Genomic DNA, 18,937 nt, shown 5'->3' with positions numbered 1-18,937 from the left:
TTCCTTCCTTCCTTCCTTCCTTCCTTCCTTCCTTCCTTCCTTCCTTCCTTCCTTCCTTCCCCATAATCTTTTCTGATTGAGAACCAGTGGAGTTAGACAGATCTGGGTTTGAATTCTGCCTCTTGCCATTCCCTGCCTCTGTGTGGCTGCATAAAATAATCCATGTCTCTGATTCCTTTTCTATAATAAGTTGAAAGTGTTACTGCTGACTTTGTAGGATTGTTGTGAGGAGTAAATAACATATGAAAACTGCTGTATGCACAGTGCCTAGCAAAAACAAACCTTTAAATGTTAGCTTTTATTATAGACTGGGAGTTGGTAAGCTTTTTCTATAAAGGGCCAGATAGTAGATATTTTACACTTTGAGGACCATCAGTCTCTATCTAATTACTCCATGTACCTTTACAGTGTGAAAGCATCTACAAGGCAGTATGTAAACAGATGGGCATGGCTATGTTCTGATAAAACTGCTTATAAACAGACATGGGCTATAGTTTGTTGATTCTTTATATACTAAGAGATGAAGCAAGGTGTGAAAATACTAAGAACTCAGTATAGCTCTTCTGTGAAATGGATTATCAAAAGAATTTAGGTTGATTTAAAACTTCAGTTTACAATCACAGGCATTACATTTCAAAAAAATTTTTTAACATTTATACATTTTTGAGATACAGAGAGAGACAAAGTGCAAGCAGGGGTGAGGCAGAGAGAGGGAGACACAGAATCTGAAGCAGGCTTCAGGCTCTGAGCTGTCAGCACAGAGCCCGACGCAGGGCTCGAACTCATGAACCGCACGAGATCATGACCTAAGTCAGATGCTTAACTGACTGAGCCACCCAGGTGCCCCCAGACATTATATTTCAAAATATCAGTGTTAAAATAGGTTCTGCTCTGTTAATATATTTTATATTAAAATTTTCAGCTGCCAGGAACCATCAAAAATAAACATTTCTAGATCCATAAAAGCACTTTAGTGGAGAGCATTCTAAAATATATTCTTCTTGCCTTCCTAAAAACAGTATATGAGGTGCACCTGGGTGGCTCAGTTGGTTAAGCGTCCAACTCTTGGTTTCAGCTCGTGGTTTGTGGGACTGAACTTAAAGTGTTTCTCTTCTGATTATTTTACCTGTTTATTTCCACTTCCCCATATTCTTGATAAGACAGTGAATGTTGATAGGACAGAGAATGGGGTTAGGCCAGGTACTGGAGAGGGGCAAGTTCAGTGGTGATTCTAGTTGAAAGAGGTTGACTCAAAAAGCTATGTTTGCATAATAAGCACTATAGTTTTGCTTAAATGACATGTTTATTTGGAGTAACTTATAGTGAAGAGGCTAAAGGTCCCCAAGCTATTCTTTGTACCATTATGCAGGATTAGGGGGTCATATACACCCCTCCATCCCCCCCCCACACCCTCAATTCTTAAACTCTTTGGGGGTACCTGGGTGGCTCAGTCAGTTAACTGTCCAGTTTTGGCTCAGGTCATGATTTCACTGTTCACAAGTTCGAGCCCCACATCAGGCTCTGTGCTGACATCTCAGAGCCTGGAGCCTGCTTTGGATTCTGTGTCTCCTTTTCTCTCTGCCCCTCCCCTGCTCAAGCTCTCTCTCAGAAAATAATAAACATTAAAAAAAAATTCTTCTGGAGTGGCCTTTTCACTTTCTCTCCTATTTTGCTATTTCTCTCCTATCATCTGTTGACAATTATGACTCTAAGATTATATTTTTTAGCCTGGATGTCTTTTTAGGTATGTATAGTGAAGCTCTCTAATGGGGTAATAGTACCTGCCTCAGAGTGTTGTGAGAATGCCATAAAGTGCTCAGAAAACTTTAGCTACTATTGTTATCAGATAACCATATTCCAAATTTCCTTTTTTAGAAACTGAGTCAGCAGTACAAAAAGAACATAGAAACCAGACACCTGCTCCATCCGCAGCTCAAACTTCTGCTCCTTCTAAGTACCACCGAACTCGATCTGGGGGAGCCAGGGATGAACGATACCGATCAGGTGAGAAAGAACTGAAATTTACCAGCAGAATAGTTTTTAGTGACTGTAGTATGAACTCTGTATCCTGAAAGCTTTTAATGTTTGTTTGTTTGTTTTCCTTGAAGGGCCAAGCAAGTCTATATTAATTCATTCATCAGTCATTATCTATTATGTGCCAGGTGTGATAGATACTCAATATTTGTTGGGGCTATAGCCCCAAATATGACGTTTCTGCACTCAAGGTCAGAAGGGGAGCCAGACAAGTACAAAGGCAACATGAGTACATAAATAAGAAAGTAGAGGGCTAGGGTCACATGAGGTGGTACTGAGAGAGCTCAGTGGACTCTGTTGGAAGTGGCCTCTGTGTTTGCCGGAGCTATGGATCAGTCTTTTTACTAATGGAACTGGAACAGAAACTCACAATGAAATTTCAAATTAGTAAACTCTTAAACTTTATTTCTTCTGACCCAAAAGGTACCCATGAGATGGGAAAAGGCAACATGCTGTGGCCGGCAGTGGGAACATGCCCCTGCAATATCATGGCCAGGACCGATGAGCAGAGAAACAAATCATAAGACACTCAGGAGGACCGGTGGCATGGCAAGCCCGTCCCATGCCCACCTACTGTCCACTGTGCTAAGACAATCTCTGCAACACATTTACTGTCTTCAGAAGTAACAGAATTGGGGTGCCTGGGTGGCTTAGTCAGTTCAGCATCCAACTTCAGCTCAGGTCATGATTCACGGCTCATGAGTTCGAGCACCACATTGGGCTCTGCACTCACAGCCTGGAGTCTGCTTCAGATTCTGTGTCTCCCTCTCTCTCTCTGCCTTTTCCCTGCTCATGCTCTGTCTCTCTCTCAAAAATAAATAGACACTTAAAAAAAAATTTTTTTTAAAGAAGTAGTGGAATTAAGTCACCAAACTAATTCAGTGTTCTTTTACTTTCTTCAGATTTTTGACTCCTGTACCAGCTAACCTTTTAACCTTTTCTTGAATTAGAAAACAGGGTGAGGGGCACCTGGGTGGCTCAGTCAGTTAAGTGTCCAACTCTTGATTTCGGCTCACGTCATGATCCCAGGGTTGGTCGTGGATCAAGCCCCTCATTGTCTTCAGTGTGGAGCCTGCCTGGGATCCTCTGTCTCTCTCCTTCTGCCCTGTCCCCCACTCGTGAGCATGCATGCTCTCTCTCAAAAATAAATAAATTAAGAAATTAAAAAAAAAGCAGGGTGTATATCATATCCTTTCAGAAACTGATTTAGAGAAAATAAGGAAAAGGACATGGTTGCCGACCTGTGTCAGACATTTTGGGAGCTGATTTTATCAGATAGCTATTTTTATACACTGAAAGGAAGGAATGAGAAGTGTTACATAAAAAAAAAAAATAAAAGTAGAGGTTAGGGGCCCCTGGGTGGCTCAGCCAGTTGAGCATCCGACTCTTGATATCAGCTCAGGTCATGATCCCAGGGTTGTGGGATCAAGCCCCACGTTAGGCTACTCACTGAGCTTGGAGGCTGCTTGGAATTCTCTCCCTTCCTCTGCCCCTCTCCCCTGCTCAAGAGCACCCTCTCTCCCTCTCTCTTAAGAAAAAAAAGAGGTTACATGCCACCCCAGAATTTTCCCTTATACCTAACCTGGTCTTGATCGATCAGAGGAGGCTTTCTCAGAGAGTGAGACATCTAAACTGTGTCACGGCAGACAGACTGAGGGAACTAGCATCAGATAGTAGACCTGAAAGGAGTTCATTATGGAACGTAGAATGCAAGAACCCGGAAGTAGGTGGGAGATGAGGCTAGAAAGATGACCAGGGATGAGATCTTAAGGAATCTTGAATACCATTAGAGGGTTTCAGCGGAGCGGTTACATTTGTATTTGTTCTAGTAGTTTGCTCCATCTACAGACCATGTGCTCTGCCATTACTGTATCCCAGTGCCTGGCACAGGGCCAAACATACATAAGAGCTAAATAGATATTTTGGAGAAAAGAAAGAATAAAAGTAGTTGTTCGTTAAAGAGTGGATTAGAGGGAGGTACAACGGGATATAGAAAAACATCTCAGGAGCTCCTCTTTGTTGCCAGGACCCAAGCCTGATTTCCTGGGCACTTTTGACTCTGGGGCCCCGGTTCAGCAGCAGTGGGTTCTGACCAGTCCAGAAGGGTTTGGCCTCTAAACTCTCATCTCTGGACTTCTGAGAGTTTTGTGGGGGTTCCCCCCCTTGTTTGTTTGTTTGTTTTTACAGCATATAATAAAAGAATGAGTAAGGAACCAGAAAGATGATTCTCTACATCCTATATCCAGGCTGATCACATACAGAGAAAGGCTATAGTGACCTTTACTGTAACATTTTGACCTCAGTCAACTAAAACCTAACTGTGATCTCTAGCCCCTTGCTCTCTTGTACCGATTCTTTCAGATTTATCCCAAATGTGGGAAAGCGTAGTCTGTGAACCAAATGTCGGTTAGCCGACTGTGTCTCTTAGTTTGGTGCAGAGATCTTGAAGAGGGTTTAAGAGTAAGTTTGGGATATTTGTCTCACAGGGACTTTTTTTTTAAGGTAGTAGCAAGAAGACCAGAGAAGAGGTAAAATAGGGAAGAAAAGGCCATTGAAAACCCTGAAGATATTGAAAGATATGAGAGTACCAGAGTACTATCATGAGGGGAACATGAAAGTGGAGGCATGCAAGCATGGATTTTGGGTAAAAAACACATTTTTCAGTACATTAGGAATTAACTAAATTGCAAAGCAAAACTCAGCAAATTGCGGCTTCTTTTTTTTTTTTTAATTTTTTTTTTTAATGTTTATTTATTTTTGAGACAGGGAGAGACAGAGCATGAATGGGGGAGGGTCAGAGAGAGAGGAAGACAGAATCTGAAACAGGCTCCAGGCTCTGAGCTGTCAGCACAGAGCCCGATGCGGGGCTCGAGCTCACGGACCGCGAGATCATGACCTGAGCTGAAGTCGGATGCTTAACCGACTGAGCCACCCAGGCGCCCCAGCAAATTGCGGCTTCTAATGAATAAGAAGGAATCAACAGCAGCAGCAGAAGTAGAGCAAATAAGTTGTAGAAATTGTTGGGAGTCGAACTTCGCCTCTTTGTCACTCCATCTTTAGGAACGGTTACGTTTACATGTCACATGCAAAAGTGGCATAAGAATGGAGGGTGTGTTTAGTAAAATGACAAGCATCACAGTAAACTGAGAGGTACACCCAAAGGATGTAATGGTGTTATTAAGTGTAACTAGAAAATCCTTTCTTATTTGGTGGAGGCTTATTAATACCTATGACATTTCAACTAATGTTAAATCTAAGTAGACTTAGTATTTCATGTTGCAGACATGGTATAAAGAGCTTATATTTATTCACAGTCAGATATGATCCGATTCCATTCTTTGTGCTTAGCCAAGAGGTTCTGACATTTCCAATACATTTACTAGTACCTTTTTTTCCTGCACATCAAGGCATGATACAATTTCTACACGTGTGTTATGGTTACAAGTGTAGAAAAATACACAGTTGATGCCTAAGATGGAAAGTGATGGTATGATAAGTAATTCTGACAACTCCTTTAAAGCTCGGGTTTTGAGTAATTAGCTACCTCAAACAAAACAACAACAAAAAAGGACTTTAGAGTATTTGTATCGCCTTTTCAGCTCAAATGTTAGTGCTGGAAAATGAAACCCAGCTTTCACGTGTGTTTCTGGCAGAGATATCCAAAGTCAGCTGTGTCTGGGGACTGAACTTCGGAAGTGACTTCTTATCAAAGATCAAGATGAATTGTATGGTGGTAAATGAGTCAAATCCAGTTAAAAGAGTTGCCTGTTCTTGTCAATAAGAGGCTTTGCTGATGTAGTAACTGTGGACTTCTTGTTTTGACACCGATATATGGGCCAGGGCTTACCATGTTAGAAAAATAGATGGGTGGTTTGATTTGTTTTGTGTTCTGCTGGCACAAACCTTACGGCAGAGAAGAACATGCTTTGTAGTTATTAATTATCCAAATGTCATGGGCCTTGTAAAGCTTGATTGTTGTGAAGAATTCCCTAGTTTTAGCAAAATACTTTTGGAAGTGTATATTAAAAAAAATTTTTTTTTAATGTTTTTTTTTATTTTTGAGAGAGGAAGACGAGACAAAGCACAAGTGGGGAAGGGGCAAAGAGAGAGGGAGACACAGAATGGGATACATGCTCCAGGCTCTGTGCTGACAGCAGAGACCCCAATGTGGGGACCGAACTCATGAACTGCGAGATCCTGTCCTGAACCGAAGTCGAATGCTTAACTGACTGAGCCGCCCAGATGCCCTGGAAATGTAGTATTTTTAATTAATAAGTCTGAGCATTTGATTTGCTCTTGTTGAGGAAGTGCTTTTTCTCAGTATAAGCAGTTAATCATTTGTTTTCCGGGACAGCTAAGAACCATGATTTCATCTAATATAAGAAGAACACTTTTCACATTTTAACATGTCTGAAATCAGGATATGTTTTATATAAGATGGCATCATAGATTCAATAAGATATGGCAATCTTGATTCAACTAAGTAAACCTCAGGGACACTAAAGCAGAATAATATAAGTGCAGTATAAAATTATTTTGGAGCCATTAATAAGTTGGTACTGTGGTCTTAAAGGTTTTTAAGGTCTTAAAGGTCTTAAAGGTACTGTGGTCTTAAAGGTCTTAAAGCACAACAGTTTGGCAATATCTTTAAAACTTTGAATATTAATACCTTTTTTCCTGGAGATTCCACCTCTAGGAATTTATTTTACACAAACACCTACAAATCTGCACAAAGATGTATACGCAGACATTTGTTGTAATAGCGTTCATAATAATACAGTGGTTAAATAAGTTACAGCATGTCCACACAAAGGAATTCTATGAAAGTGGATTTTTTTTTTCAACGTTTATTTATTTTTGAGACAGAGAGAGACAGAGCATGAACAGGGGAGGGGCAGAGACAGAGGGAGACACAGAATCTGAAACAGGCTGCAGGCTCTGAGCGGTCAGCACAGAGCCCGATGCGGGGCTCGAACTCACGGACCGTGAGATCATGACCTGAGCCGAAGTCCCCAAGTCAGATGCTTAACCGACCAAGCCACCCAGGCGCCCCTGAAAGTGGATTTTAAAATCCTGTGAATGGGGCGCCTGGGTGGCGCAGTCGGTTAAGCGTCCGACTTCAGCCAGGTCACAATCTCGCGGTCCGTGAGTTCGAGCCCCGCGTCAGGCTCTGGGCTGATGGCTCAGAGCCTGGAGCCTGTTTCCGATTCTGTGTCTCCCTCTCTCTGCCCCTCGCCCGTTCATGCTCTGTCTCTCTCTGTCGCAAAAATAAATAAACGTTGAAAAAAAATTTTTTTAAATCCTGTGAAAAAGAGTTAGATTTTTTTGTGCAGATATGGAGAGATGTACAAAATATATTTTTAATAAATGCAAGATAGTATGTAATGCATGACCTGAGTTTTAGAAATATGAATAACAACATTACATATATTAAGAACACAGATACAGAAACCTGGAAGAATAGGTAGCAAACTGTTGAGGTGGGATTAGTTTTGAGACGCAGTGGATCTCAGAAAAAATTTCACTCCAGCATTATATGTGCTTACATCTTTTTCCAATATGTATATTAATTTTTTCTAATATGTATACTAAGGGTTTTTTTATTGTGGTAAAATGCAAAATACATATAATGTAAAATGTATTCATATTATTTTTTTTAAAAAAGTAGCAGTTTTTTCCTTTTATTGAGGTAGTATTATATTAGGTCAGGTATACAACACAGTGATTTGATACCGTGAAATGATCACCACAGCGAGTCTAGTCAACATCCACCACCATGCGTAGCTATACAGAATTTTTTGTTGTGGTGGTGAGGACTTTTAAGATTCATTCTGTTAGCAACTTTTCAAATGTACAATATATTAGCTACAGTTACCATGCTGTATATATATTCCCATGACTTAATTATTTTATAAATGGAGGTTTGGAAAAGATAGTTTTAAAAATGATAGCCCTGGATAAATGATTTAAAGCAATAAACCAGTTATTGTTCTTAATGATTTTTACTCTAAGTATGGATTCTTCTGACTTAGTAATGGGAGCTAAATGCAACAGTAACTCCCTATGTTACCCTAATTGAGAACTTTCTTTCTCTAAATCTGATCTCTGGGGCGCCTGGGTGGCTCAGTCACACTTCTGACTTCAGCTCAGGTCATGATCTCATGGTCTGTGAGTTCGAGCCCCTCATTGGGCTCTCTGCTGTCAGCACAGAGCCCGCTTCAGATCCTCAGTCTCTCTCTCTCTCTCTCTCTCTCTCTCTCTGTCCCTTCCCTACTTGCTCTCCCTCAGAAATAAACAAACATTAAAAAAATTTTATATCTGATTTCTGACATGGTGGCATTTGCTAAGGGGGCTATTTTATTTCCATATTAATACTCTTCCTTGTGCCAAGGAAAGTAAATTGAGTTTAGTTCAGTTCATCAAGAATTTATTGTAGACCTGTGAGTTGAGCACAGTTCAGATTCTAGAGAAGCACAGGCAGAAACCCAAGAATCTTTTCTTAAACACAGGCATCCTTTGTAAAAGGTAGAGGCAGAAAAAAAGAGGGGATGACAGGGGAAGGAGCCTGGGAACTGGCACTGTTAAGGGCAGGCTTCATGGAGGTGTTGAAGTCTGGACCAGTTTGAAGGGTGAATAGCTGTTTGCTATATAGATATTCCAGGTTAAAGAAACGTAGTCTTGGGCGCCTAGGTGGCTCAGTCGGTTAAGCATCCGACTTTGGCTCAGGTCATGATCTCGTAGTTTGTGAGTTCGAGCCCCACGTCAGGCTCTGTGCTGCCAGCCTGGAGCCTGCTTCGGATTCTGTGTCTCCCTCTGTCTCTGCCCCTCTCCCACTCATGCTCTGTCTGTGTCTCAAAAATAAATAAACATTAAAAAAAATTTTAAAAAAAAAGAAACGTAATCTGTACAAGGGAATGTGAAATGCACATGAAATTTTATTTAAATTTAAATTAAATTAAAATTGCATTTTCCCTCTCCACTAGGCACACAGTATAGTGCCAAAATTAATGTGATACCCTAATGTTCCAGAATTTAATAGTTGTTGTCTCTGTCATAATTAAAAATGTTAAAGTGGTTGCTGCTTTAGAAATTGGTGAAAACGGCATGACTACTTGATGGCTTGCAGGTAACTCTTTGAACTGTGCTTCTCTACTTAATGATTGAACCTGTCTAAGCATCTCCCTTTCAGTCTGCCCATATCTGCTAGTCTGTTCAGTCTGTCCATTATCTGCTAGTCTGTCTGGCCATCTGGTCATCCATCCATCCATCCATCTATCTAAATAGGTAAGGGCACTTAGTGTTTGTTCTGCCCCTGATACGTAAAGCCCATCTATGCTACTTTTGCATCATGTCGTAACCACTTCATAAAAACGAGCCAAGAATAGGAATAGCTACTTTAAAACTGTAAAATAACACTTTCCAATTACCTCTTGGGAAAAGATGAAAAACATAATTCAGTGTTGTCCATAGATGTAGGAAAATGGACACTCTCATACCCTCTCATACCTTGTTGATGGAAGTGTTACAAATGAGATTGAATTTTTTTAATATGGCTTTTTTATTTTTTAGAGAGAGTGTGCAAGTGAGGGAGGGACAGAGGGAAAGAGAGAGAATCTTAAGCAAACCTCATGCTCAGCATGGAGTCCAACATGGGGCTCCATCCCATAACCCTGAGATCATGACCTGAGCAGAAATGAAGAGTCGGACGTTCAACCAATTGAATTACCCAGGCACCGCTTTTTGAATATGTTAATTGACCTTTTATTCTTCTTCTATAACCTACCTGTCCAGTGCCTCAACTTATTTTTTTTTAATTGAGCTGTTTTTTTTTTTAATTTATTTACAAGAGTTTTTGTTTTTTGTTTTTTGTTTTTAATTCTAAATTTAAATTGCACTAGAGGTGTTAATACGAGTAGACAAGGCAAATCAACTTAGAGGTGTAAGAATTAGAAAAGAAAAAGTAAAACTGTATTTGTACTTGATACGATGTTTACTTAGAAAATCCAAGAGAGTGGGGGTGTCTGGGTGGCTCAGTCAGTTAAGCTTCCGACTTTGACTCAGGTTATGATCTTGCGGTCTGTGAGTTTGAGCCCCATGTCGGGCTCTGTGCTGACAGCTTGGAGCCTGGAGCCTGCTTCAGATTCTGCGTCTCCCTCTCTCTCTGCCCCTGCCCCTGCCCCGCTTGTGCTCTGTCTCTGTCTCTCTCTCCCTCAAAAATAAATAAACATTAAAAAAAAAAAAGAAAACCCAAGAAAGTCAATAACAAAAATAATCTAATACAATAATTCAGTCAGGTAGCCAGATATAAAACTAGTTCAGAAATCAGTAGCCTTCATATATGCAAGCAATAACCAATTAAAAGATATAGTAGAGCAAACCTCATTTACAAAAGCAATAGAAAAAATAAGACATATTTAGGAAAAACTTAAGAAATGTATAAAGCCTTTACAAAGGAAACTTTAAGACTCTGAAGGACACAACGTAGACATGATAAATGGAAAAGCATTCCTTGTTCTTTGATAATTCAACATCACAAAGATGGCGGGACTCCCTAAATTAGTTTATAAATTCAATCCAGTCCCAACAACATTATTAAATTTATTTATGGAGCCAGAAAACATGTTTTTGAAGTTCATTTGGAAAAATAAACATGTAAGAATAGGTAGGAAAACACTGAGAAAGAAAACCTGTGAAGAGTGACTGTACCTACTAGATATTAAAACATATTCACTCTAAAGACTCTATAATTAAAACAGTGTGGTATGGCAGACAAAGTGGCAGGCAGACCATTGGAATAGAATAACATTGGAATAGAATAACAAGTGCAGAGGGGCACCGGGGTGGCTCAGTAGGTTAAGCGTCTGACTATGGCTCAAGTCATGATCTCATGATTTGTGAGTTTGAGCCCTGCATTGGGTTCTTTGCTGTTAGCACAGAGCCCATTTTGGATCCTCTGTCTCCGCCCTCCCCCCCCTTCTCTTTCTCTCTCTCTCTGTCTCTCAAAATAAATAAACTTTAGAATAACAAGTATAGAAATAGAACAAAGTACATCTGGGATTTAGTGTATAATAAAGATAGCATTGCAAATCATTGGGACAGAAATGTACTTTTTAATAGATGGTGCTAGGACACAGGGAAAAATATAAAGTAAATCCATATCTCATACCATATGCCAGGAAAAACTTCAAATGGATCAGAAATCTAGATTTAAAAAAAAAAAAAAAAAGGTAAGTACTAAAAGAAAACACCAGTGAATTTTTCAGTAACGTGGGCTTAGAGAAAGTTTTACAGGAAAACAGCTGGAACTCAAAATCCAGATGTGATGAAAGACTACATACAAAATGTTTTTACTGCAGTAAAAAACACATATATATACCCTCTTAAAAATTTTTTTTAATGTTTATTTATTTGGTGAGAGAGAGAGAGAGAGCGAGCAGGAACAAGGAAGCGAGCAGGGGAGAGGTAGAGAGAGAGAATCCCAAGCAGGCTCCACACTGTCAGCACAAAGCCTGACTCAGGGCACCATCTCACAAACCATGAGATCATGACCTTAGCCAAAATCAAGAGTTGGATACTTAACCAACTGATCCACCCAGGTGCCCCGCCTTCAAAATTTTTAAGTGTACATTTCCATATTAACTATATGCATATTGGTACACAACAGCTCTTTAGAACTCTTTGATCTTGCATGACTGAAACAGTGACAACTCACAACTCTCTGTTTCCCTCTCCCCCTAGTCTTACTATATCTAAGAATTTGAGTACTTTAAATATCTCTTGTAAGCAGATTTTGGTTTTTTGTGATTGTTTTAGTTCACTTAACCTAATGTCCTCAAGGTTCATCCATGTTGTAGCATGTGAGAGGATATCCTTCTTTTTTAAGGTTGAATAATAGTCCATTGTATATATCTAACACATTTTCTTTATACATTCATCCATTCATGGGCATTAAGGTTCCTTCCATGTCATGGCTGTTGTACATAATGCTGCATTGAACATTTGTGTGCAAATATCTCTTTGAGACCCTGCTTTCAGTTCTTTTGGGTATATACCCAGAAGTGGGATTGCTAGATCATATGATAGTTTTATTTTCAGTTTTTTGAGAAACCTTCCATACTGTTTTCCATAACAGCTGCACCATTTCACAGTCCCACCAACAGTGTGCAAGGATCCTAATTTCTCCATGTCCTCACCAATACTTTCCTTTCTTTTTCTTCCCCCCCCTTTGATTTGTTTTCTTTCCAGTAACTATCCTTTTTTTTTTTTTAAGTTTATTTATTTATTTTTGAAAGCGAGAAAAAGCATGAGCAGGCAAGGGGCAGAGAGAGAGAGGGAGAGAGAGAACCCCAAGCAGGCTCTTTGCTGTTAGCACAAAACCTGACATGGAGCTTGAGATCATGACCTGAGCCGAAATCAAGAGTCGGACACCTAACTGACTGAGCCACCCAGGCCCCCTTTCAGTGGCTATCCTGATTGGTATGAAGAGATATGCCATTGTGGCTTTGACTTGCATTTCCCTGATGATTAGTGATGTTGAGCATCTTTTCATATGATTGTTGTCCATTTGTTTATCTTGTTTGGAGAAATGTCTGTTCGAGTCCCTTGGCCATTTTAAAATTGGGTTACTTGTTGTTATTGAGTTGTAAGTATTGTTTAAATATTCTGGACATTAGTGCCTTATCCAATACCTGGTTTGCAAATATTTTCTCCCATTCCATAGGTTGCCTTTTCACTCTGTTGTTTCCTTTGTTGTGCAGAAGCTTTTTAGTTTGATGGAGTCCCACCTATTTTTGCTTTTCTTGCTTGTGCTTATAGTGTCATATCCAAGAAATGATTAACCCGCTCCAGAGTTATGAAGCTTTCCTTTTATGTTTTCTTCTAAGAGTTCTATAGTTTCATGTCTTCTGTTTAAGTTTTTGATTTATTTTTAGTTATTTTTTTTTACATTTATTTATTTTTGAGAGAGAGGAAGAGACAGAGCATGAGTGGGGGAGGGGCAGAGAGAGAGGGAGACACAAAATCAGAAGCAGGCTCCAGGCCCTGAGCTGTCAGCACAGAGCCCGATGCGGGGCTCAAACTCAAACCATGAGATCATGACCTGAGCCGAAGTCGGATGCTCAGCCGACTGAGCCACCCAGGCACCCCTTTAGTTAGTTTATATGGTATATGGTATAAGATAAATTGTCCAACTTCATTCTTTTATATGCAGATATTTCAGTTTCCTGGCAACATTTGTTGAAGAGACTGTCATTCCTAACTGAACAGTCTTGGCACCCTTGTCAAAGACCATTTAACCATATACACAAGGGTTAATTTCTGAGCTATTTTATTGCATTGGTCTATATGTCTCTCTTTATGCCAACATTATACTATCTTGGTTACTCTGGCTTTCAGGAAATATATATATTTTGAAATCAGGAAATATGAGGCTTCCAGCTTTATTCTTCTTTCTTAAAATTGTTTTGGCTATTCTGAGTTCTTTGAGATTCTATATACATTTTAGGATTTTTTTTCTATTTCTTCAAAAGTGCCAGTGGATTGTTACAGGTATAGCATTAAATCTGTAGATCACTTATATTTTAACAATATTAAATCTTCCAGTCCATGAACATGGAATGTTTTTCCATTTGTTTCTTCTTTAATTTCCTGCAGCGGTTTTCATGGTATACAAGTCTTTTGCCTGCTTGGTTGTGTTGATTTTGAAATTTTTATTATTTTTTATGCTACTATAAATGAGATTATTTCCTTCCTTTCCTTCTCAGATAGTTAATTGTTTGTGTTGAGAAACACAACTGGTTTTTGTATCCTGATTTTCTATCCTGCAGTTGTTGAATTTGCCGATTAGTTCTAACAGTTTGTGTACATGAATAAAATCTTTAGGATTTCCTATGTATAAGATCATGTCATCTGCAAACATAAATAATTTTACTTCTTCCTCTCCCTTTGTATACCTTTTATTTCTTTTTCTTGCCTAATTACTCTTACCAGGATATCCAGTACTATGCTGAAAGAAGTGGTGAGAGCAGGCATCTTTACCTTGTTCCTGATCTTAGAAGGAAAAGCTTTCAGCGCTCGCCGTTGACTATGTTGCTGGCTGTGGGCTTTTCATTTATGAATTTTATTATTTTGAGAGAATGTCCTTCTGTTCCTAGTTCGTTGAGTGTTTTTATCAAGTGTGTTGACTTTTGTCAAATGCTTTTTCTGCATCTATGATGGTCATATAATTTTTGTCCTTCATTGTGTTAATGTAGAGTCTTACATTTGTTGATTTTCATATGTTGAACATCCTTGCAACACAGGGATAAATCCCACTTGGTTATGGTACATAGTCCTAAATATAAATATGAATATGAATGTTTTTATTTATTTATTTTGAGAGAGACAGAGACGGCGCGAGTTGGGGAGGGGCAGAGAGAAAGGGAGAGAGAGAGAGAATCCCAAGCAGACGCCACACTGTCAGCACAGAGCCCAGCGTTGGGCTCGAACTCATGAAACCGTGAGAACATGACCTGAGCCAAACCCAAGAGTTGGACGCTGAACTGGCTGAGCCACCCAGGTGCCCCGGTACATAGTCCTTTTCATGTACTGTTGAATTCAGGTTGATAGTATTTTGTTCCATATTTTTGCATCTGTATTCATCAGGGATATTGGTGTAGGGGTTCTTTTCTTTTTTTTTAATTGAAGCATAGTTGACATACAGTGTTACATTAGTTTCAGATGTACAGCATGGCGATTGAACAAATCTGTACATTATGCTATACTTACTGCAAGTGCAGCTGTCATCTGTCACCATACATCGCTATGACAATACCATTGACTATATTCCCAGCACTGTACTTTTTACCTTTGTGACTTATTCCATAACTAGAAGCCTGTATCTCCCACTCCCCCTTACCGACTTTAAAAAACTTTTTTAACTTTATTTATTTTGAGAGAGAGAGGGAGGGAGGGAGGGGCAGGGAGAGGGAGACACAAATAGGCTCTGTGCTGACAGAGCCCAGAGCAGCCCTTGAACCTACAAACCCTGAGATCATGACCTGAGCTGAAATCAAGAGCCAGATGCTTAACTGACTGAGCCACCCAGGCACTCCTTTCCTTCACTCATTTTTCTCATCTCCCTACTCCCCTCCACTCTGCCACCATCAGTTTGTTCTCTGTGTTTATGGGTCTGTTTCTGCCTTTTAAAAAAATCTGCATTTAAATTTTTTATTTATTTTAAAAATTTCAGTGTGATTATCATTCAGTGTTACATTAGTTTCAGGTGTACAAAATAGTGGTTTAATAATTTTATACATTACTCAATGCTCATTATGATGTGTCATCACCGTACATTTTTTCGATATTATTGACTTCCCCATGCTCTACTTTTCATCTCTGTGACTTCTTTATTTTATAATTGGAGGTTTGTACCTCTTAATGCTCTTTATCTATTTTGCCCATCCCCCACCTGCCTGACCTCTAGCAACCACCAGTTTCTTAACTGCATTTAAGAGTCTCTTTGAGTTTTGTTTGTTCCTTTTTTTAGATTCCACACATAAGTGAAATCATATGGGGTCTGTCTTTCTCTGACTTATTTTACTTAGCATGATACCCTCTAGGTTCATCCATGTTGTCACAAATGGCAAGGTCCTATTATTTTTAATGGGCGAGTAATATTCTACTGTATATATATTCCGTATCTTTATCCATTCTGTCGATGGACACTTGAGCTGCTTCTATATCTTGGCTATTATACACAATATTGCAGGAAGCGTGAGGATGCATATGTCTTTTTGAATTAGTGTTTTTGTTTTCTTTGAGTAAATACCCAATAGTGGAATTACTGGACTTCTTGGTGTTTCTATTTTTAATTTTTTTTTACCTTGTTTTCCACAGTGGCTACACCGATTTACATTCCCACTGACAGTGTACCAGGGTTCCTTTTTCTCTACATCCTCACAAAACTTGGTATTGTCTTTTTCATCCTAGCCATTCTGACAGGTGTAAGGTGAGATCTCGAAGTGGTTTTGATTTTCATTTCCCTGTGGTTAGTGATGCTGCGTGTCTTTTTATGTCTGTTGGCCATTTGTATGCTTTCTTTGTAAAAATGTCTATTCAAGTTCTCTGCTCACTTTTTAATTGAATTATTTGTTTTTTGGTGTTGTGTAAGTCCTTTATATATTTTGGATGTTAACCCCCTTATTGGATATATCATTTGCAAATATCTTCTCCCATTCAGTGGGTTGCTTAGTTTTAGGGGGTTGTTGTTTTGTTTTATTTTGGATTTGTTTTGTTTTGTCTTGTTTTTTGCAGTATCTTTGTTTGGCTTTGGTTTTAGGGTAATGCTGGCCTCATAAAAATGAATTTGTATTTCTTCTTTTAAATGAGAAGTATTTCTTCTTTAGTTTTTTGAATGAATTTGAGAAAGGTTGCTGTTATTTAAATGTTTTATAGATGTCTACGGTGAAACCTGGGCTTTTCTTTGTTGGGAGGTTTTTATTACTGATTCAGTCTTCTTAATAGTAATTGGTCTGTTCTGATTTTCTTTCTTCATGATTCAATCTTAGTAGGTTGTATGTTTCTAGGAATGTATCCATTTTTTTAGGTTATCCAATTTGTGGCATAGTAGTAGTCTCATGGTAGTCTTATAATCTTTTTTATTTCTATGGTATCAGTTGTAATATTTCCTCTTTCATTTTTTATTTTAGTTATTTTACTCTGTATTTTTCTTTTTTAATTTTTTAAAAATCTTTATTTCTGAGAGAGAGAGAGAGAGAGAGCATGAGCAGGGGAGGGCAGAGAGAGAGGGAGACACAGAATCCAAAGCAGGCTCCAGGCTCTGAGCTGTCAGCACAGAGCCCGACACAGGGCTCGAACCTGTGAACTGGGAGATCATGACCTGAGCCCAAGTCAGACGCCCAGCCGACTGAGCCACCCAGGTGCCCCTGTATTTTTCTTTTCCTTTTTCTTTTTTTTTTTAATTTTTTTTTTTTTAACATTTATTTATTTTTGAGACAGAGAGAGACAGAGCATGAATGGGGGAGGGTCAGAGAGAGGGAGACACAGAATCTGAAACAGGCTCCAGGCTCTGAGCTGTCAGCACAGAGCCCGACGCAGGGCTCGAACTCACGGACCACGAGATCATGACCTGAGCCGAAGTCGGCCGCTTAACCGACTGAGCCACCCAGGCACCCCAGCCCCTGTATTTTTCTTAATCTAGTTAAAGATTTGTCAGTTTTGTTCATCTTTTCAAAAAACCAACTTTTATTTTTGTTGATTGTTTTCTGTTTTTCAAATTTATTTTTTTAATTTCTGTTATAATCCTTGTTATTTCCTCTTTTTACTAACTTTGGTTTTAGTTTGTTCTTTTTTAAGTTCCTTCAGTATAACATTAGGTTATCGATTTGAGATATTCCATAAAAAATTTTTAAAAACCTTCTGTGTGGCAATAAACTACCACAGTGTCAAAAGACAAATGACAGATTGAAAGAAACTGTTTCTGACATTCAGAGATAAAGGGCTAGGGGAAAAATTAAAAATTTAGGCTAAAAATTAGGGGAAAATAAATGCAGAAACCCAATGGAAAAATGATCAAGTGACATGAATATTTACTTTCACTTACCAACAAATATTAAATGGTCCTTAAATCCAATGTTTAATCTCATTATTGATAAAAGAAGTACAGGGGTGCTTGGGTGGCTCAGCCAGTTGAGCGTCCAACTCTTCATTTCAGCTCAGGTCATGATCCCAGGGTCATGGAACTGAGCCCCACATCAGGCTCCATGCTGAGTGTGTGGAGCCTGCTTGGGATTCTCTCTCTTTCTTTCTCTCTCTCCCTCTCTCCCCCCGCCTTCCCTTTGCCCCCTCCCCTACTTGCACATTCTCTCTCTCTCCAAAAATATAGTAAATCTTAAAATAAAAAATAATAATAAAATAAAGGAAGTCCAAATTGAAAGTATACTCAGACACCATTTCTCAGCTACCAAACTGGTAATAGTCAAAAAACCAAGATAATACATTCTGCTGGTGAGGCCATGAGGAAACAGACACATAGGCACATTGCTGATAGTAATACAGTATGATACAACTCTTTGGAGAGGAACTTGGCAAGATGCAGCAGAGTTTAAAATGTATTCACTTTTTGACTTAGGAGTCTCACTTGTTGGAATTGGCCCTGAAGATATACTCTCATCAGTATAAAAGTCTACTTGCACAAGACCCTTTGTTGTATTATTGTTTGTAATTGTAAAATATTGGAAACACTTAAATGCCCACACTTAGAATAGTTGAGTAAACTAACTTATATAATGGAGTGCTATGCAGCTTTAAAAAAAAAATGAAGAGGGGCACCTGGGTGGCTTAGTTGGTTGAGCGTCTGATACCCCAATAACACTGAGCACTCCTTCTTTTAAGGTCTTGGTTTCTAAATACCATTCTCCACTAAGTGAGGTCAGGGTTCCTTAGAGAAATGTTTAATTCTAGTGCTGGAGAAGGGAACATACCTGGAACATCTTATACCAGAGAACAAAAACTGCTCAAAATGATGGGAATATGTCAAAAGGACGTAAGAGCCAGTTTGATTTGGCCTCATTGGTCAAATCTGGGGTATTAGGACCATCAAAATAAGTAATGGTAGTAACAATAGCCATAGAATAAAATGAGAGTCAATAGGTCTGTATTGATATAAACAAATTGGGAGAGAAAGGGATGCTTTTTCTCATAGTAGAAAAAGTAACTAATAAATACAGAAGGAATGATAGAGTTATTAAATCAATGTTTTGTAGCCATTATGGTAATAATTGATTCAGCCACGAATCATCAATGAATGCTAAAACCAGTAGGTAAAAGTTCAATGAAGTATGTAATATTTATATCATCTGAAAAACATTCACCCATAATTTATTTGTTAATTACACTAAGGGAA

General features: G+C 38.9%; 1 protein-coding gene across 4 annotated transcripts in view; it reads left to right on the top strand.

Annotated features, from left to right (window-relative positions):
* Positions 1 to 18,937, top strand: part of DIP2B (disco interacting protein 2 homolog B) — a 233,388-nt gene that overhangs the window by 130,778 nt on the left and 83,673 nt on the right. For all 4 annotated transcript variants that reach the window (XM_040488144.1, XM_040488143.1, XM_040488141.1 and 1 more), the window contains exon 3: positions 1,876 to 2,004. In XM_040488144.1, the coding sequence (XP_040344078.1) occupies positions 1,876 to 2,004 (129 nt within the window). The remainder of the gene's footprint in view (positions 1 to 1,875; positions 2,005 to 18,937) is intronic.

This window comes from Herpailurus yagouaroundi, unplaced genomic scaffold, assembly GCF_014898765.1.
Source record: "Herpailurus yagouaroundi ecotype Mexico unplaced genomic scaffold, PumYag 166, whole genome shotgun sequence".
NCBI classification, from domain to species: domain Eukaryota; kingdom Metazoa; phylum Chordata; class Mammalia; order Carnivora; family Felidae; genus Herpailurus; species Herpailurus yagouaroundi.
This window is presented reverse-complemented; position numbering and strand designations above follow the sequence as displayed.